This window comes from Podarcis vaucheri, assembly GCF_965113315.1.
Source record: "Podarcis vaucheri genome assembly, chromosome: 2".
NCBI lineage: Eukaryota > Metazoa > Chordata > Lepidosauria > Squamata > Lacertidae > Podarcis > Podarcis vaucheri.
Window position 1 is genome coordinate 106,270,335 of NC_138760.1, and position 21,163 is coordinate 106,291,497.

Below are 21,163 nucleotides of genomic sequence, written 5' to 3' on the forward strand. Positions count from 1 at the left end.
CGTGTCCTCCTCCTTACCCAGCCTTCCCCACCTCCCACACAGTCAAAACAATTTAAAACAGGAAAAAACATTTGTTAGAATACAAAGCCTGGGAAAAAGCAACTTTACATTAAGGACCACCTGACTCCTTATGCCCAGCCTTGATCACTGAGATCTTCTGATGGCCCCACATCTGATGCTTTCCCACTTCTCTCAGGTTTAGCTGGCCTTCACTGGGAACCAAGACTATAGTGTGGCAGGTTCAGGCCTTGCCAATGGTGTTTCCACAGGAACCACCCCTGCCTTCTTTTAGGCGTTTCCACTTCACTGTGTGGTTTAGGCAGGCCTTCACAATATGAATTTTCCCCTTTAGCCAACCAGTATCTATTTACTGTTTTATTGATATTTTAATTATGTCTTAATGGATGCTTTTGCTCGTTTTATTATAACTTTGCATGCTGTGCTCCCTCCTCAGTATGCTTTTATGAAAAGAGCAGTTTACAAATACTTAATAAATACACAAATGCCATTTTGATAATGACCCTATCCCACATCCGTGTGACTTTTAACCACGGTGTAATCCTGCCCCCCACAGCTCCTTAGCTCTCCCCCCACCTCCTCTCCCCGCCACGCTGAGTGGTTTTGCTCTTCACATGGCGGGCCTGGAAGAGACTCGTTTTTCAAGTCCTAATTGGAAGATGGCTATAATTATAGCTTCAACAGAGCACGTTGGAAAAGAAACGAATGAGCGAGGCAGTCAGAGGCCTTCGGTGGCAGATGCATGTTTTCAATTTGGAGCCCTGCTAAACGCTATCCTGTTTTCCGTATTTGTTCAATCTAGTTCTGAACTTTTCTTTCTCTAAAGCAAGCTGGATGTGATCACGTGCTCAATTCGAAAGCCAGGAGAGATAAGTGCGGTGTGTGTGGCGGTGACAATTCGTCGTGCAAAACCATTGCAGGGACATTCAACACGGTGCACTATGGTAAGAATCAGTCGCAGAAAACTTTACCCGGGCAGTACACCAGGATGGAAAACCCCTTAACACCTAACACTTATAATAAGCAGGAATTCCCTTTAGCTACCGGAAATGTGAGTTTCTTGCTACTTCGTGATCGCACCAAACAACTAATTTAATTGATATAGCTCCACATTTTAACATTGGTTTCCTCCCTCTTTACTAAGATGATTTAGAAGAGAGAAAAAAAGGAAAGCAGAGGATACAAATGCATGACAAGCTTGACTTTCTAGTTTATTTCCCCAGGTTATAACACTGTGATACGCATACCAGCTGGTGCTACAAATATCGATGTGCGGCAGCATAGTTACTCAGGGAAACCAGAAGATGATAACTACCTTGGTAAGACATGGCGCTTGTTAGCAGTGGCAAAACCATGCTGTTTTCTTGACGTGCTTATATTTCCATCGGGCTAACGCAGGACTTCTAGTATGGAAAGAACTCAAAGGTCATCTGATGCAAAGTTCCTTTGTGCTGGATGTTGAGTCCTGATGGTTCTGTAGCAAAAAATGTGTATTAGCTCCATCTCAATCAAAACCTAGCATGGCGCAAAAGAAGGAAACTCACCCACAGCTGCCTTCAGAAGTATTTAATAAAATGCAGCATTATTATTTATTATTATTATTATTATTATTATTATTATTATTATTATTATTATTATTCTGCCTTTCATCAAAAGATCTCCAGACGGCTCACAAAGTAAAAATATAAGATAAAGACAAGAATAAGCAGGTAAAACAAAAGCAACAAAACAATAGCCCCCTGCTCCCACTGGCACATTTAAAAGGCTGTAGAACATGAATCAGCCAAAGGCCTGGTTGAAGAGGAATGTTTTTGCCTGGCGCCTAAAGATGGACCTCGCCGGGGAAAGCATTCCACAAATGGGGAGCCACTAATATACTTTATGCTAGCCTTTGCCTACCTTGTGCCCTCCAGATGCTTTGTGCTACAACTCCCATCAGCCTTGTGCTGGCTGGGGCTGATGGGAGTTGTAGTCAAAAACATCTGGAGGGTAACTGCTTGGCAAAGGCTTCCTTGCACAAATAAGATGGCGGCACGACTCCTGCCTGATCCAGTGTGTCTTACTTGAAGCTAGTGTTTTATTTCCTCTTGCCCCGGGAACTTTTCATTTCCTCTAATGGTGGCCTGTTTGTTTCAAAGGTGACATTCATGCTTTAGGAAGTATCCAACCACACCTTCAACTGAGAGGTGTACCTTTTTTGTCTCACTGCTTCACCCTCCCGCGAGAGGAAGGACTCAGATTTGTTGTGGGTTTCAGTGTCATTTGGCACCGTAAGAGCCCATCCCTGCGTGAAAAGCAACAGTGGCTGGATTCTGTGTGCTTTGAAAGTTCCCCTTCCTTGTCCCTTTGCAGTGTGATAGCTTTTTATCTCTTGCAGGCCTTTTCAGAGAACGCCTTCCTTTCTGTGCAACTTGAGTACTCCTTTAGGGCTAATATAGTAGCTGTGATGGGTGAAATGGTGGGGAAACTAACTTAGGAAATTAACTACATAATCGCATTAGTGTGAATTTGTGCAGCAGACTGCTGTTTTCAGGAAACCGTCCCTTTTAGAGAAAGCTTTTAGACTTTTAAGCTTTTTGACATTTTTATGTGTTGCTCATGTTTGGCATGAAGCAAAACGCAAAATACGGTGCTGGCCAAACACCTCTGAATCTCCCATTTAGATGGCCAGCTGTAGATGTTTTAACTAGATCCTCTTGTTTTAGTATTTCTTTACAACTAAATCAAGGTGTTGTGGGGTGGAGTTGACTTCCACCCTACAAGTGTGTGCTATGTAGGAAGATAAGAGAGAATGAACTGATACAGGTGTGGGATGTTCACGTTTGCATTAGGAAGAGTGTTGAAGTGTCTCTGTGCTGGTTGTGTCAAAGGTTGGGTTGACGTTAGAGGATATAGACGTTTGTGTCCATGAGCATAGTAGAAATTTCTGTCTTGGGGTTTGTATGCTGCATGCTTGTAGACTCCAGATTTTGTACACAAGCATGTGCATGTTTGCTGATTTGTGTATATTTGATACATGTATTTGAATCTGAAGCAAGCACGGTCCAGGGAATTTTGAAAAAGAGGCCAAACGGATGCCTCTGTTGCATTCCTTAAATGCAGTATTTGGGTAAAGGTAAAAGGCAAAGGGACCCCTGACCATTAGGTCCAGTCGCGGACGACTCTGGGGTTGCGGCGCTCATCTCGCTTTATTGGCCGAGGGAGCCGGCGTACAGCTTCTGGGTCATGTGGCCAGCATGACTAAGCCGCTTCTGGTGAACCAGAAGAGTGCATGGAAACGCCGTTTACCTTCCTGCCGGAGCGGTACCTATTTATCTACTTGCACTTTGATGTGCTTTCGAACTGCTAGGTTGGCAGGAGCAGGGATCGAGCAATGGGAGCTCACCCCGTTGCGGGGATTCGAACCGCCGACCTTCTGATTGACAAGCCCTAGGATCTGTGGTTTAACCCACAGCGCCACCCACGTCCCAGTATTTGGGTAGAGTAAGGTAAAAGGTAAAGGACCCCTGGACAGTTAAGTTCAGTCAAAGGCGACTATGGGGTTGCTGCGCTCATCTCACTTTCAGGCTGAAGGAGCCAGTGTTTGTTCACAGACAGCTTTCTGGTCATGTGGCCAGCATGATTAAACTATTTCTGGTGCGCCGGAAACCAGAACGCATGGAAATGCCGTTTACCTCCCTGCTGCAGCGGCACCTATTTATCTACTTGCACTGGATTGCTTTCGGACTGCTAGGTTGTCAGGAGCTGGGACAGAACAATGGGAGCTCACCCCGTTGCGGGGATTCGAACCACCAACCTTCTGATCAGCCAGCCCAAGAGGCTCAGTGGTTTCGAACACAGCGCCACCCACACCCGAGATTGTGTGGAGTAAACAGTGCCAGATCTACACATTTTGCTGCCACCCTCTGCCTTGCCATCTGCAAGAGCAGGTGGCGGGATAAAAAATTGTGTCCCATGCAGGCTTCTGTAGAAAGGCTCAGCTCTTTGCCCCAGGAAGAAAAGCTGTGGGAGACAAAGGGGGAAACTCTCACCTTTGTCATCCCACTTCCTCTTCTGGTGCTTCTGGTCTTCCTCTTCCTGAGGCAGGTGTTTCAGCAGCACCCATCACGCTGTAGCCAATCATGCCACGTCTGGCATCAGGGTCCAGCAGGAACGTGAAGGAGGAATCAGGCACCTTTTTATGGTTGCTGGTTCTCCTGACTTCACTGTGAGGAGCTTGACATATCCCTCCATATTTGCACCCTTTCAAATTTTCACCATTCCAGAATTGTCTTTTTTTAAATAACTCCCTCTCTCCAAGCTTGTCCTCCACAGTATTGATACAGAAAACATTTTACTTTAGAGCTTGCAACACAGACAGCTGCCTTGTGCAGAGTCAAACAATTGATCATCTAGCTCCATATTGCCTATGCAGCAGCTCTCCAGGAATTCTGACAGGACTTTATCCACTCCCAACCTGGGATTGAACCTAGAACCTTCTGAATGCAAAGTGGCTGCTCTACCGCTGAGCCAGGGTCCTTCCTTATACCACTGAGCTGCAACCCTGGCTGGAGATGCAGGGGATCAAACCTGGAATCTTTCCAAGCAGAGCATGTGCAAGCGCTATGCCATCGGCATCTTGCATTCAGGGACTTCAGTAGCTCCTTAACAAACAGGGCCAGCCAGTGCCCACAACAACCCTTTGACGGCTACTCGGTTGCAGCAGCCAAAAAACAAAATGTGATGCAATCACCATTGCCTTGCCTGAGTTGCAGTGACTAACTGAATTGGTCTCTACTGTTGCTTACCTGAAGAACAGCCTTTAGTAGGGGCTAATTATTCCTGGATTTCCAACTATTTGGTGGATTTGTGTTGATTTTCCAAGTCATTGTTCAGGGGTAGTAGGGCAGCCTTTTTGGACTTTGGCCTGTATTGCCAAGGTGGAAAGCTGTCAGGGGTTAGGCTGCAGTAGTGTGAGAACTAGATACACACTCACACACTTGTATCCCCAGTGGGATCACAACATGGAGAAGCAGCTCCCATCATTGTACAAATGAGGTCAAGTATGGGAGCATGGGGACACCAGCGCTGCAAGGAATCCAACTTGAATTTGAATTTGACTTGGTTTATGTTTTCCTGTCTGCCAGGTTTCATTATATTGACAGCCTGATACTTTTGTATTAATCTAGTTGTTTTTGGTTTTGCTGTTGGCTTCTGTCAGGAAGGGACAGTGAGACAGAAGCAATAAAGGGAACAAAATGAATAAGGAGTACATAAATCAGTGCAGGCGGTCTCTGGTTCCCTCCCAGTCTTGTTCTGTCTTGGTTGCTTCTGGAGATAGACATCCCCGAGTTCATTTTGAGCATTATGTAAATTAGATGGCTTTCGAATAACGTCCTTTCTTATCTAGGCAAGCAGATTACACTGATTCCATGTGTCTGCTTGTTGTTCTTTCTATCTGCGCAGCATTGTCGAGTAACGAAGGCTTCATATTAAACGGAGACTACGTTGTCAGCATGTTTAAGAAGGAAATAAAAGTTGGAAATGCAGTGATAGAATACAGCGGCTCAGACACCCCCGTTGAAAGGATCAATTCTACATACCGTATTGACCAAGAAATAGTTCTTCAGGTTAGAAACAGCTCGCTTTAAAATGAAAACCTCATAAATACTGTTCTTCTAAATTGTAATAGCTGAGATAATTCTTTTCACCTTATGCTTTTCTCCTCCCTCTTAGGTTTTATCAGTGGGTAATTTATATAACCCTGATGTTCGATACACATTCAATATCCCCATTGAAGATAAACCTCAGCAGTTTTATTGGAATATCTATGGCCCTTGGCAGCACTGCAGTAAACTATGCCAAGGTATGTGGTCTTAGGGGGTTTTTTATTTTAAAAAATCATCATCATTATCACCATCATCTTCTGTATTTAATGCTTTATCTTCGATTCTGGTGGTGATGACAACTATGCTTCTCTTGTCTGCCTTTAGCTTCTGATAAAATTCAAGCAATTTTGTTTTCCGAGAACTGTCATAGTGGAATGATGCATACAATCTGCAAGTCACTTGATAATGCTGAGGCCCCTCCTTAATACTTCAGATTTCTTGCTTCCTCCACAGACTAATGGCTGACCATTCTGCTGGCAGGTGGCTCCTTATCTTACCCTGCTCAAGGTGAAGCGATAGCATAAATGGTTAAGCGTGTGCAAGTAGACACTGCAGTTTTGCTTGCAGAAATCTGAGCCCCCCTTTGGCTCTGTCCAAAGGCAGCTCGGGCTGCTAAGTGAAGCGTATGGAACGGAACGTGTTTTGTTTCCTCCTGGTATCCACCTGTCTTTAGAGCATCGTGCAGACTGTTCTGCTATTGGAGATTACACAGTTGATCGTAAGAGTGGGGTGGAAGAAGTGAAAGCAGGAGCAGGAATGGGTTGCTTCTCCTTGAACAACATCCCAAATGATGTATGAATCAGCCCCAGCTCCTACAACATCTGAGCAATGTAACTACTGCCCGTAGCCATGATAGGTTTCACTACTGTATGAACCTATTTGTGCATACTTTCTACTGATCTTTAGAGGTTTAGAAATGTTTTTAGATGAATGAATTCCCCCTGCCCCTACAATTAATTTAGATAGCACTTGGATAGCTCAGTGGGTAGAGTGTGATTCTCCTAATCTCAGGGTTGTGGGTTTGAGCCCCATGTTGGGCAAAAGATTCTTGCTTTGTTTGTGACCTCCTGGTCACTTTCAACTCTGTGATCCCATGATTTTAATTTGCAAAGTGGAACATAGGAAGCTGGCTCATATACAGTGGTGCCCCGCAAGACGAATGCCTCGCAAGACGGAAAACTCGCTAGACGAAAGGGTTTTCCGTTTTAGAGGTGCTTCGCAAAACGAATCTCCTATGGGCTTGCTTCGCTGGGTTCCCCCCCTTTTTCTAAGCCGCTAAGCCACTTATCAGCTGATCCGATAAGCTGATAAGCCGCTAATAGCGCTAATCCGCTAATCCGTCAATGGGCTTGCTTCGCAAGACGAAAAAACCGCTAGACGAAGAGAATCACAGAACGGATTCTTTTCGTCTTGCGAGGCACCACTGTAGTTACTGGCAGGGGCTCTCCAAGGGGTTCAGAAAGGCGTCTTCCCCAGACCTACCTACAGATGACAGAGATTGAGCCTGCACAGCAAGAGTGGGGAACCTTTGGCCCTCCAGATGTTTTCTGAACTACAACTCCCATAAGCCCTAGCAAGCACGGCCAAGGGCCAGGGAGGATGGGAGTTGCAGTTCAGCACACATTCGGTGTCACAGAGGTTCCCCCTCTGCCCCAGTGTATAGAAAAACCCTGTGAGGAGGTGTCAAGGCTGAGCCATAAGCAACTGTGAGAAATGATCCAAAGCTAGGGAAACAAAGGGCAGCAAGTCAGAACTGAGGATCATGCAGAAAAAGAGCCAGGGAAACCTCGTCACTCAGGAGAGATCCAAGTCCCTATAGGAAGTCTTTTACACCACTTCCTGTCCAAGAGGCCAGCCTGAGTTGGCAGAGCCAGCCCAGAGCCATATTCCTGCTAGAGACAGGTACCAGGCTGCAGTTCTGATAACTCACAACCCAGAGTGCGCAGTTCTGGCCCTGAAAGCTCCAGATAAGAAAGTCTTCATGAGTCTAGTTTTTCAGCTAGGAAACTGAAACTGAGAGATAGCGACTCACCCAAAGCCATGCAATGAGTCCATGACAAGTTTCCCATGGAAGACTAGTACTCTATTTCCTGGACCGCTCTGGCTCTCACTGTGAAGTCAGAAATCCTGCTTCCTTGGTGAGTGGCATTGGCGGGGAGGGTAAGTGCCTGTATTGAAAGAACTGCTAATGAGCAGCTCAGCAGGGCTGCAAACAATTTGGCAAAGAAACACTTGTTGAATTGTGAAGGACCCTGCATGTCTTGATAGCCTACTTGCCTTTTCCAGCATTGTGATTCTCTAAAGCCCATCTTGAAGGCTGTAAATTCTTTGTCAGCACCACAAATTGGACTTGCTCATAGAAAAGTCTATTCCCCCGTCGACAGTGCTTTTTCACAGGTTCTGGCTGTTCCTCTTTAGCTGGAAGCACATGTTCTTCCCAGGATACCAAGCAAAGTCACCCCAACCTCTTCTGGCCTAGCATAATCAGCCATTAGCTGAATCCTCTTTTCACAGCCAGGTACACAGCAACTGCATCTTGGGAAGAGCACTGAATACCCCAGGGCTCAGGATGCATAAACAAAACGGCCTGCATTTTACTGAGAATGAAAGATCTAAATCTTGGTAGTCAGGATAACTAGATGTCAAGATGTATACACAGCAAGTAGAATGAATTATGGACACTGACCGAAGCATTCTTTTCCATTTACTTTCCTAGACAGAAACTCCAGCATTGGTGCAACCATTCGCTATTACAAATTGGCCATTTTGGCCTTAATGAGATGTGGAACAGGATCTATCTTAACAAAGAGAGGCCTGTCATACCCAGGCCTCTCTTTGTCATTAACCAAGCCTCAAAGCATAGTACTGTACACAGAATCCTGCTTCTTGAAGGCAGCATTTGAGTTCGGATAGCCACCAAGGCAGAAATCAAGGTCTCCAATACATTCAGTCTTTAACAACCAAAATAAGTCTTGAAGCCATTGTCCTACTTTTCAGCAGGGGTGGAGAACCTATGTCATGCCAGATGTTGTTGGATTCTAGCTCCCATTGGTGGCCAGTGCAGATGGATTATGAGAGTCGTGGTCCAGTAATGTAAAGGGCACAGGAAAGGCCTAATGTGATGCCCTAACAAAGGACAAAAAGAACGAGGAGTTAAAACTACAGCTGAACCAAAGTTTGTCAGACATCTTTCTGAGAAAATGTCTGAGGTTTTCGTTATCCTCACCCACCACAACCAAATAAAAGGCCACTTTTGTAATAGAATATTTCTCTGGATATTCTCTACAAGCTGCCATCCTCCTGTCCTCCCTGCACACACATACCACCTGCAGTTATGCGGAACAGACACATTGTGGAGCATGTAAAATGATGTCCTGGCTGCCAACATAGTTGCTCCTGCGCTCACGTCCCTTCCTAACCAAGGCGGGGGGGGGGGGAGCAGTGGTGCTTACTGTCATTGGTAATGGAGAGCATCGTTCCCCCAAACCTGGTCCTCCCAATTTCTCTGGCCACAAACAGGGAGGAGGCTTTCGAGAGACAATTTGCACACATATATAAAAAACTATATATAGGGCTTCGTTGAAGCGAGGCCTGTGTGCAGCCTGATGCAAGGACATGTAAACCAGTTTGTGGAAGACGAGCAGTGAAGTTTTGAGAAATAAGGGGTATGTATCTCTTTCCATAGGCCTCATAAAACTATGCTTTTCTATTTTAGGGGAACGAAAAAGGAAACTTGTTTGCACCCGAGAATCCGACCAGCTCACGGTATCTGACCAAAGATGTGATCGGATTCCCCAGCCGGACCCAGTAACGGAGTTGTGTAATACAAACTGTGAATTAAGGTATTGACACCCCTCTCCCCTGCCGCTGCCCCAAAGATAGTCTGTACATATGGTGCATATATTTTAGGCCTTGTCTTCTTTGCTAACATCTGTGTTTTCATGGTGGATTTTTGCTAAAAATCAAAGTGTGCAGTGTTGAGGTTTTCCTTGGTTTCTGGAGAGTCCGTTTCTGCTGCCCTTGCCTGAGCAGGGACGAGGGGAAAATCCATACTTCTTGAAACAGTGCGCAAGCTGACACATAACTATCCTTCAAAATTTGGCATTCTCCAGATTTTGCAGTTAAATCCTCCCACTCAAAAATGTGTGCGAAAATGCATTTCTTGTTGCTGAGAGTTGTCAGGTAGCCTGTTCTCTGAAAGGATAATAAGTGTCCCTATTTTAGACGGGGAGAGAGCACTTGCTCCCAGGACTCTGTAGCCCATTGAGACTGGTAGGGCAGAAGGCAAGGGAGGCCAACAGTAGGTGGCGCCACAGCCAATGACTGACAGGGCCAACTCATTCTAGTTTGGACCCCATCCTCCGGCAGCAAAACAGAGACTAAGGAAGAGGAAGCTGACAGCTAGGGTCACCCCCTGGATTCGTTGTAGGTTGGAAGGCAGGCAGGTGTAGCCTGACTGGGGAAAGACTTAAGTTGGTGGAGCTATTGCCTATTCACTCTAATGGACCAACCTCCATTGTGTTTATTCTCTTTTTTTCCTTGAGAGCATCATAGTCCCATAGAACACAAATGATTCCTCCGGTTTCAGAACACTTAACTCCACAAACAAATGACAACAGTCTTTCTCTGTTTCGCTCCCTCTCCATTTTTTCTCTCCCTTAGTTCTGCATCTATCTGGCAACCAGAATTGCATTCACTTGAAAAAATCCCTATTTGTCATGGGACAGTCCCTTTTTTTCTGGCGCTTGTCCTTGGCAGATCACACACACACACAAACGTTTTGGCTTTGGGGAAGACTTAGGGGATGCCTTTTAGAGCATTGTGTTAGCAAGAACGCATCTGCATTCACTCCTCTTCCTCGTCACGTGCCCTCCCTTCGTAATGGTCCACCCAGATAGCAAATGTTGCTGGATGTGCATTCATTCCAGAACAAGCACAACCAGATCTTTTATGAGATTAAAATTCTGCTATGTATTCTTTCATTGTTGTTTTAAAGAAACTTGTTATTGCAAGTTTACTAACCTTCTTTAAAAGCCAGTGCAGGACAGCATTGCTATAATAATAATAATAATAATTATTATTATTATTATTATTATTATTATTATTATTATTTATTTATACCCCGCCCATCTGGCTGAGTTTCCCCAGCAACTCTGGGCGGCTCCCAATCAGTGTTAAAAACAGTACAGCGTTACGTATTAATAACTTCCCTGAACAGGGCTGCCTTAAGATGTCTTCTGAATGTCAGGTAATTATTTATCTCTTTGACATCTGATGGGAGGGCGTTCCACAGGGCGGGCGCCACTACCGAGAAGGCCCTCTGTCTGGTTCCCTGTAGCCTCACTTCTCGCAATGAGGGAACCGCCAGAAGGCCCTCGGCGCTGGATCTCAGTGTCTGGGCTGAACAATAGGGGTGGAGACGCTCCTTCAGGTACAGTGGTACCCTGCAAGATGAATGCCTCGCAAGACGGAAAACCCGCAAGACGAAAGGGTTTTCTGTTTTGGAGGCGCTTCGCAAGACGAATTTCCCTATGGGCTTGCTTCGCAAGACGAAAGCCCATAGGGAAATCTCCGGGGACCTCTTTTAAATGCTGGTGGTGGGGAGCAAAGCCTTTCCCCCCCTCCGGCCTTCAGAAGAGGTCCAGGAAGGCCGGCGGGGGCCGAAAGGCTTTGCTCCCCACCGCCAGCATTTCAAAAGCAGTCCGGCATAGCAGGGAAGCGCTTCTCGCTATCGCAGACGGCTTTTGAAGGCAGGCGGGGGGAGCAAAGACACCAACCCGCTCCCTGTCCCCCCAAAACAGTACTTCTGTCTTGTCAGGATTCAACCTCAATCTGTTAGCCGCCATCCATCCTCCAACCGCCTCCAGACACTCACGCAGGACCTTCACCGCCTTCACTGGTTCTGATTTAAAGGAGAGGTAGAGCTGGGTGTCATCTGCATACTGATGAACACCCAGTCCAAACCCCCTGATGATCTCTCCCAGCGGCTTCATATAGATATTAAAAAGCATGGGGGAGAGGACAGAACCCTGAGGCACCCCACAAGTGAGAGCCAGGGGTCTGAACACTCATCCCCCCCCCCACTTTCTGGACACGGCCCAGGAGGAAGGAGCAGAACCACTGTATGACACCTGCTCAGGACACTTGTCTTGGGCAGAGGTATCCTTGGTATAGGAAATGGGCAGAACATTATTATTATCATCTTCATCATTATCATCATCATTATTACCTGCCCATCTGGCTGGGTTGCCAGCTTAAGTTAAGTAAGTCACCCCGTAGCATACTCCATTCAGGAGCAGTTCTACTGCCGGAGGAGCTGGCCCAGTCCTGGCAGAGGGAAAACAAGCCTTTAAAATAGCATTGTGAGATTTACTCTACTCTGGAGTGTTTCATTCCATGCTCTCTTTACACAGTTCCGTCTGCCAGCCACTTACTTGTTAATGCAGTGGACATGAGAGCCTGTTGATGGAAAAAAAGTCTGTCTATCCAACAGCAACAGTTACACCAAGTCTGTTCCTTATTTCGTGGAAAGTTTTGTTGTTTAAGGAGCCTCTTCCAGTGAAAAGTAGCCCCACCTTCCTCTGTGTTCTGCACTTGCAGCTGGGGGGGCGTTAAAATGTTTCCGAATGTGTTGCAGATGGCAGCGTAGAGGCCTGTAATGGCTGCTCCCGGGGTGTTAGAGTGTTCCTTCCGCTGGAGCATTGCATGCCATGCTCTGGTTTTGCCAAGGAAAGGAAGCTAGCAAAAGCTTCCAAACTTCGTGACCGCCACACTTCCAGGGCAATGTCCAGTGGCTCCTGGCACTCTTTGTTGTTTGTGTGCTCTTTAGGCTCCTTCCCGAGGATTGTGAGATTACAGCACTAAGGTTGTTCTCTCCATGTATCCGTAAAACACCAGCTCCTCACCAGAGAGGCTGCAATGTGAAGCAGTTCCATGGTTCAAAACCTTGTCCCACTGTATCAAACACTTTGTCTGTGTTTTTGCTCTGCTCCATTCTTTTGTATTTTGTGGTCTTCTACTCAGGCTTAAAGGGGATTTGGGTGGCGCTGTGGTCTAAACCACAGAGCCTAGAGCTTGCTGATCAGAAGGTCGGCGGTTCGAATCCCCGCGACGGCGTGAGCTCCCGTTGTTCGGTCCCTAGCTCCTGTTGCTCAGTCCCTGCTCCTGCCAACCTAGCAGTTCGAAAGCACGTCAAGTGCAAGTAGATAAATAGGTACCACTCCAGCAGGAAGGTAAACAGCGTTTCTGTGCACTGCTCTGGTTTGCCAGAAGCGGCTTAGTCATGTTGGCCACATGACCCGGAAGCTGTCTGCGGACAAACACCGGCTCCCTCGGCCTGTAGAGCGAGATGAGCGTGCAACCCCAGAGTCATCCGCGACTGGACCTAATGGTCAGGCGTACCTTTACCTTTACTCATGCTTAAGGACAGGTTAATATGCAGTTGAAGGTGATGGATGAAGGACCCTGTGTGTGATAGGCAGGGGAGGGATGCTCTCCCAGGGTGGGAGGCTGGGAGAAGAAAGGGAAGCTGGCAGGTGAGAGCTGGAAGGGCTCACCTCTCTCTGTGTGGGACAGGTTAAGATTTACCTGCAAAAGAGTGGTAAAAAGCACGCGGTTTGCGTGCAGAAGGTTCCAGCCTCAGACTCTGCCATTTCCATTTAGCAAAAAGTTCAGGTAGCAGGTGATGTGAAAGGTCTCCACCTAAGTCCCCCAAGAGCCACTGGCAGTCAGAGCAGGCACTACCAGGCTACACGGACAATTAGTCTGCAGCTTCATAGAGGATTTTTTGCTTTTTGAGAATATAGTCATGTTTAAGATTGGACTGTAAGTCTTCTTTGGTTGAGGCTCAGTGGGAGAGGGTCTGCTTGCACGCAGAAGGACCCAGGTTCAAATCCTGACATCTCACAGAATCACAGAACTGTGATGTTGGAAAGAACCCACTAAGAGCCCACAGCAGGAATTGAATCTCCAGGTAGGACTGGGAATGTTACGTGACTGAAACCTTGTAGAGCTGCTGCCAGTCAGTGCCAAGGAGCTGTGTGGACCCGTCTGACTTGGGTGTTAGGCAGCTTCCTATATTTTTGCTTCTCTTCTCTGTTTCAGGCTCCTTTGTCACTGTCTTGTCAGTGTTTTTTTCTAACACGGTGCCCTTGGTTGTCCCTAGGTGGCACGTTGCGAGAAAGAGTGAATGCACTGCTCAGTGCGGATTGGGGTACCAGACACTGGAGATATCCTGCACAAAGTACAGCAAGCTGGAAGGGAAAATCGAGAAATTTGATGACCGGTACTGCAGCGGCATCCCCAAGCCAAGCTCTAGAGAAAAATGTTCAGCGGAATGTAACACTGGGGGGTGGCGCTATTCTGCCTGGACAGAAGTAAGTGCTGCCACTTACTGTGGCTCCTTCCACTGATGCTTCTTTGTACTGAATGTGTCTGTGTGTACACACACACACACAGACAGACATATATGAAAAGGACAGGGCCTTCTCAGTGGTGGTTCCCTGTCTGTGGAATGCTCTCTCCAGTGCAGTCCGCCTGGCTCCCAAACTGACATCTTTTTTGGCACCAGGTAAAGACTTACCCCCCACCCCCAGCTTTTGATGAACTGAGATGGTGTTGTTTTGTTGCCAGTGTGCCGCTAAACATTCTTGTAGCTGCTGGTGTGTGTGTGTGTGTGTGTGTTTGCACGACTCTGTTAATGACGAAATGTTTTTGATTTTAAACATGTTGTTAGTCAACTGGAGGCTAGCAAGCCAAATAGCAATAATTGAATATTGTAAGTTTGTTAGGTTACATATCATGTACAGAAGTGAAAGGGGCTCATCATTTTCACCGTTTCCTAGAATGGATAAATTGGGTCAGCAACCTTTTTTTCAGCCATGGGCTGGTCCACCATCCCTCAGACCATGTGGTGGGCTGGACTATATTTTGAAAAATAATAATGAGCAAATTCCTATGCCCCACAAATAACCCAGAGATGCATTTTAAATAAAAGGACACCTTCTACTCATGTAAAAACACACTGATTCCTGGACCGTCTGTGGGCTGGATTGAGAAGGCGATTGGGCCGCATCCAGCCCCCGGGCCTTAGGTTGCCTACCCCTGTGATAAAACCTTTTGGAGACCAAACTTAAGAACATTCCCCCGGTTGCTTAAAATTGGGGAGAACTATTCATTATAGATAGGATTTTCTGAAACGAGAGTCCTACCTCGTTTTTTCTGAACTACCTCCTGGCACTCCCTGACAAATGGGAGCTCATCACTCCTGACCTGAGGCAAGCAGGGAGTGGGCCTTTCTGCTGCTGTCTGCTGACTCTGCTTTTCTTCCTTCCAGTGCTCCAAGAGCTGTGGGGTTGGCACAAAGAGGCGCCGAGCTGTCTGCATGAACACCTTCAACGACGTCCTGGAGGACAGTAAATGCAGCCAGCAGGAGAAGGTGACCGTGCAGCGATGCAACGAACTCTCGTGCCCGCAGTGGAAGACCGGCGATTGGTCAGAAGTAAGGAGCTTAGTGCTTTAAAGGTGTAAACAGCACGGTAGATTTTGATCACGGGAAAGCTGCAGTGCAGTAATGTCAGAAGCACCCCGAATCAGTTTGCCACCATCATTAGGAAAAGGTGTGCATGCTGCTTTATCCCTTTTCCTTTCCTTCTCACAAGTCTGAGATTTACTTTGCTCACACACTCCTCCTTGATTAGTGAGGGATGGTAGTCAAGTTGCAATCCTTAATTCCAGGTTGGAATTATCCCTCACCACCTAGAGATAATGCCTTAGAATCTGAAGCCCAGTGGAAAGCCCATTGAACCTTTTCCTGAATGGTAGCTGCTGCATGTGGCAAGCCATTTTGTGTTACATGTTTGCAGGTCCAACTAAAACGTCATATCTTGTGGACCTTTCTGGTTTACAAGGTTTGTGCGATCAATATTTGCACTCACAGACAAAAAAAAAAATATTGAGTTGGATTGCAAACGTAACCCTATACATGTCTTCAGTGAGACTTAGTGCCAGGTAAGTGCTGAGGATTATAGCCTAAATTAGCTGCACTTTAGTCCAACATTGAGAAACTTCTGGCCCATGGGCCTAATTAGGGCTGTGAGACCTCTGAATTTAGTCTGTGGGGCCATTTTGGGCAAACCACTGCTAACAGTTATGAAACATGAGTTACAGAGACCTGTTATCTCCAATATAAGCTCTAAAATTGGAGATAAAAAATCTCTTATCCATAATCTTGGAGCTAAGCACCATTGCAATAAGATAAGCTTCTATCTGATCTTAATGGTGTCAGACTACAGCGCTAAGATCAGAGATCAGCCACTGCCTGTTGTTTGAAAGGCAGCAAGGAGGAGAAAAGGGCAGGAGGCAGGAAAATCCTCCGCCTGCTCATTGAAGGGCAGCAGAAAAGGGGTTTTCCCTGGTGTTAGAACTGCAGTGCTATATCAGGTTAAATCCAGACCAAGTTAATCAGGCTTTTAACTCAATGATACAAGTTAGTCATGATTTCTATGGGACTAAAGCAGGGGTGAGATCTGGAAGTGACCCACCTATCGTTTTGACATGCGGGAGAGGCTTTAATCCCATTGAAGTCACAACGAACTGGAATGGTTGTCTATTTAGGATGAAGGCAGTGCAGTTGTGGGTTTGTGAAGGGAGACTGCTATCAAGTTCTGGGAGTGGCTGTGGAGGACAGAGACATGTTCCACTGCTTTGCTCCGGGAAAAACTGCTCTTTAGCCGCAAACAGGCTTTGAGCTAAAGAGTACGCTTTTCCTGGGAAAGGGACAAGGGGAAACCACTCGGAACCATGCTTTCTAGGCATGGGACAAGTGGAAGTATGGGTGTGTCCTCCCTGTGCTGCAGGTCCATCCATTCTGCAACCAGTCTTGCATATTTGGCACCTCTTCCTTGGTCCCCTAAAGCTGTCTGCGGACAAACACCAGCTCCCTCGGCCCCTCGGTATTAGCAGAGGCCAGAGTTTGCTGTCCTTCAGTTCCAATGTCCCAGGGGCAACTTACCAATCTTACTTAGCTTTTCAGTGATTGTTGCACTGGCTTTGGATGAGCAGCTGCTTATGCATGCCTAAAGCTTGCCGTTTCCTTCCTTTAGTGCTTGGTAACCTGCGGGAAAGGGCACAAACACCGCCAGATCTGGTGCCAGTTTGGAGGAGACCGACTGAATGACAGGCTTTGCCATCCTGAGAGCAAACCAGTTTCTGTGCAAAGTTGTCAGCAACAGGAGTGTGCCGCATGGCAAGTAGGACCCTGGGGCCAGGTATTTGAAGCCATTCTTCTCATTTTTACTGCTATGGGGCTTTTCATGGGCTCCAGCAGATGTTGTTTTGGGGTGGTGTTTTTAAAAAATGCAGGCTCTTTGTCATGACTTCTGTCCCAGCACCCAAAAAGAGAGGCTCAAGGCTTCCAAAGGTACAGGTGGAGCCACAGGTGCAGCTGCAGAATGCAACTTTTTGTTACTTTGACAAATAGCCTATGGATGAACACAGATATAATATTCGTAGAGCAACGTGGCTGGTTAACTTCCTGGGACACCCAACTGGTTAACTTTCCGGGACAACCAACGTGGCTGGTTAAATTCCCATTGGATAACTTCCCGGGCCTCACCCAGATTCCTCCCTTCCATCTCTGGACCACTTTTGCAGTTGCTTTGGAAACATTTATGTTTCTTTAAAATCAGGTGTTGCACATATAAACCGATGAATGTTTCTTTGGGTGGGCTTTTGCATTTTTTACATCTGGGAGCCTCCAGGAGGAGGAACAAGACTTTGAGCTTACTGAGTTATTTCATTTATATCCTGCTTTTCCTTGGGGGAGTTCGAGGCAACGTTCATGGCTCCAGTTCCCACTTTACCTTCACAATTGCCCTAGGTTAAGCAAAGAACAAGAGTGAGTGACCCAGCGAGCGGTGATTTGGAGCCACATCTAGCCCGGCATCCAAACTGCTCCACCACAATTACTCATAATGTAAACCAGAGGGGAGCCAGCCTCCTGCCGCTGTTGAAGTGCTGCGCCTTCTCTTTAAATATTTACCTCCATTGCCGTCTTATGTTTATCACAGAAATGGAGGCTGTTGGCCTTAGCTCGCTTGCTGACCATAATAATAAAGTGTTCTTGGACTTCCAAAGAACTCATGCCTTCTGCTGAATCAGACGGGGGGTATTTTAGACCAGCGTTGTTAGTGCAGACTTGCAGTCCACCACTTAATGTGCTCTCAGGGAGAGGTGGTTCCCAGCCTGGAGACCAGTTGGCAAGGATCCCTATACAGTGGTACCTCGGGTTAAGTACTTAATTCGTTCCGGAGGTCCATACTTAACCTGAAACTGTTCTTAACCTGAAGCACCACTTTAGCTAATGGGGCCTCCTGCTGCCGCCACGCTGATTTCTTTTCTCATCCTGAAGCAAAGTTCTTAACCTGAAGCACTATTTCTAGGTTAGCGGAGTAAGTAACCTGAAGCGTATGTAACCCGAGGTACCACTGTACACTGAAATCGTGCTCCGGCGGTGCAGCGGCAGCAGGAGGCACCATTAGCTAAAGTGGTGCTTCAGGTTAAGAACAGTTTCAGGTTAAGTATGGACCTCCAGAACGAATTAAGTACTTAACCTGAGGTACCACTGTACATGCAAAGCATACATAGTGGTGGTACAGAGCAGCAGCACTCATTTCCCAGAAGGCGTGCCAGTGCTTCTTACTGGTGGGGAGAGAGGGGTGAGGTGGCGGGTAGGATGGCATGGTGCCGGTGCGTCTGCAGAACCACCGGTGTGCTTGCACCGCACCAACCTCCCTGCTACCTCAGGCCTCCCTGGAAACCAGCACTGAAGCTCCACCCCACCTTGTGAGCCACTGCTGAAAGTCCATCGCTCTGCAATGCAGCTGTGATCCTGAAAGCAAGTAATTTAGCTAAGAATAAGCACTGGAAAGGAAAGGCAGGTTTTGATAAATTCTGCTTTAGAGCTGGCTTTAAGGATCCTTTAAAAAAAAACCAACCCACACGGACACAACTTTTTGTGTTGACCTTTTCCTTTTTAACAATACATCATACATAGAATGAGAACTTCCAAGCAATCTGTCGGAGAGACTTCATTTGCCGTCTCCAGTCTCCAGTGCAGCAACAGCTCTCATCTAATTATACTTTCAAAACAAGTAAATGAATAAACCTGTCCAGACCACACAAACTTCTCTTCAGCCGGTCATGCCTTCCTGTCATGATCGTGTTCTATTAAGGTTGTTGCAGTAGTCAATCGGTAAAGAAATGTGACAGAGATTATGTGAGGCTCGTAATCCACAGTATGGTAAATGATTTAAACACTTGCACATGTATATTTGAAGGGAATAAATGAAGCATGGAAGATTCCAGCGGAAGCAGCGCATTTTAACCGTTTGACCTAATTTTAAATGGAAGCGACTGAAGAAGGAGAAAGGGCTCTTTTTTATATTTTAAATCACTCTGGATTTGGCCAAAGAAGTTAGGTGCTTTGAACTTCCTTGCCTCTTTTTAATGCATTTAGAACTAAGGCAGGTGCATTATGAAGCCTGGGACACAGGGCATATATTTGAACTGGTTTGATATTAATTCCCTCCCTATGGGAAACTATAGAGGCAGGCTGGGGTTTTCTGTGTCCTATAAAAACTATAGTTCCCATCTTTTGGCAATCACAAAAGCACGTTCCTCCTGCTATAGGTGTCTAGTTGGCCACTGTGAAACAGGATGGTGGACCAGATTGGCTTTTGGCCTGATTCAGTGGAAGCTGCCTTCTCGCATCCTTAGGCTTGCTTGCCGTATAGCTATCCCCACAGCTTTCTTTCCTTCCCCGCAGTGCACTGCAACATGTGGGCAGGGCTATCAGATGAGAGCGGTGAAATGCGTGGTTGGTGCCTACGTGTCCGTGGTAGATGACAACGAGTGCAATGCTGCTACGAAGCCAACAGATGTACAGGTAAGTGCGTTGATGTGGCAGCCACATGAGAATCTCCATTTATATATCTGTATCTGTATCTCAATCAAAGGGTGAAAGGGGGTGGATGCAGTGTGTTGTCAGTCAAGAAAAGTGGAAGGGCATGCAGCCACCGATGTTGCCTCGACTGGGAGGGGGTGAATTAAGCTTGCTGGGAAATGATTGAAACACACGTGGTGTGATGGAGGGGTCATGGAGAAGTGTGGTCCATGGTGGCATGCTGTCGCAAGCATTCGCTCCCAATGAAAAATGAGCATTTTAGGGGCAAGGATTTCAGCTTAGCCTAATAATAATAATAATAATAATAATAATAATAATAATAATAATAACGACGATGATGATAGTAATTTATTTATACCCCAGCCACTCTGGGCGGCTTCCAACAAAATACTAAAAATACATTAAAACACCAGTCATTAAAAACTTCCCTGAACAGGGCTGCCTTCAGATGTCTTCTAAAAGTCAGATAGTTGTTTATTTCCTTGACATCTGATGGGAGGGCATTCCACAGGGTGGGTACCACTACTGAGAAGGCACTCTGCCTGGTCCCCCTATAACTTTTCTTCTTGCAGTGAGGGAACCACAAGTAGGCCCTCGGAGCTGGACCACAGTGTCTGGCCTGAACAATGGGAGTAGAGGTGCTCCTTCAGGTATACTGGGCCGAGGCCGTTTAGGGCTTTAAAGGTCAGCACCAACACTTTGAATTGTGCTTGGAAACGTACTGGGAGCCAATGTAGGTCTTTCAAGACCGGTGTTATGTGGTCCTGGGCAGCAACTCCCAGTCACCAGTCTAGCCGCCTTTCTGGTATGCTAGCTTTTCACCTGGAGGGTGGGTTTTTGAATGTGTAGGGGGTCCTTCGCCTGCAGCAGGAACTGAGTAGTACAGTCCGATCATACAGTGTTCCTGTATGTTATTACTATTATTCATAGTAGTAGTACTCTGCCTATCTGACCGTATTGCCCCAGCATCTCTGGGCAGAATTGTTCTTTAGTTCCTTCATCTCACTCCCTCGCTGCTCCCCTTCCTCGCAGGATGCTTTTGCCAATTTCTCTTCCTCAGTACCTCCAGGGCTCTGCTCAAGAACTGCATTTTAACCAAACCTCAGCTGCTCTCTAAAGCAGAAGTGGAGAGCAGGGATGTTCTTGCACTGTAACTCCCATCACACCTGACATTCTGGCTGAAACCGATAGAAACTGGAGTCCGATAATATCCGGGGGGTGGGGGTGGCACAAGTTTCCTATCTCTCTCATCTAAAACTTTCCCCTCTGAGCCCTTCTATTTATTTGCCAGTACTTAATCTGTCAGGTTCAGAGCATCATGCCAGGAACCAACCTTTCTCTCCCCCCCCCCCCGGGCTCAGGTGTCCCACTCCTCCTCTGCCATGGCCACAAGGAGGAGCTCAGAAGCAGCTTGTCCTTTGGTCTGAACTTGTCAAAGTGTGGTCAGTCTGATTTCTTCAAAACAAGCCCTCTTCGAAGCAGTAAAAAGCAGCAGCAGCAACAAACATGATTTACAAAGCTGGCTTGTTTTTAA

General features: G+C 46.6%; 1 protein-coding gene across 4 annotated transcripts in view; it reads left to right on the top strand.

Moving 5' to 3' along the window:
- The window catches only part of ADAMTS9 (ADAM metallopeptidase with thrombospondin type 1 motif 9), a 143,143-nt gene that overhangs the window by 57,209 nt on the left and 64,771 nt on the right, over positions 1 to 21,163 (top strand). For all 4 annotated transcript variants that reach the window (XM_082209142.1, XM_082209141.1, XM_082209140.1 and 1 more), the window contains exons 15-23: positions 845 to 962; positions 1,242 to 1,337; positions 5,464 to 5,627; positions 5,734 to 5,863; positions 9,382 to 9,508; positions 13,831 to 14,041; positions 15,001 to 15,165; positions 16,769 to 16,933; positions 19,492 to 19,611. In XM_082209142.1, the coding sequence (XP_082065268.1) occupies positions 845 to 962; positions 1,242 to 1,337; positions 5,464 to 5,627; positions 5,734 to 5,863; positions 9,382 to 9,508; positions 13,831 to 14,041; positions 15,001 to 15,165; positions 16,769 to 16,933; positions 19,492 to 19,611 (1,296 nt within the window). The remainder of the gene's footprint in view (positions 1 to 844; positions 963 to 1,241; positions 1,338 to 5,463; positions 5,628 to 5,733; positions 5,864 to 9,381; positions 9,509 to 13,830; positions 14,042 to 15,000; positions 15,166 to 16,768; positions 16,934 to 19,491; positions 19,612 to 21,163) is intronic.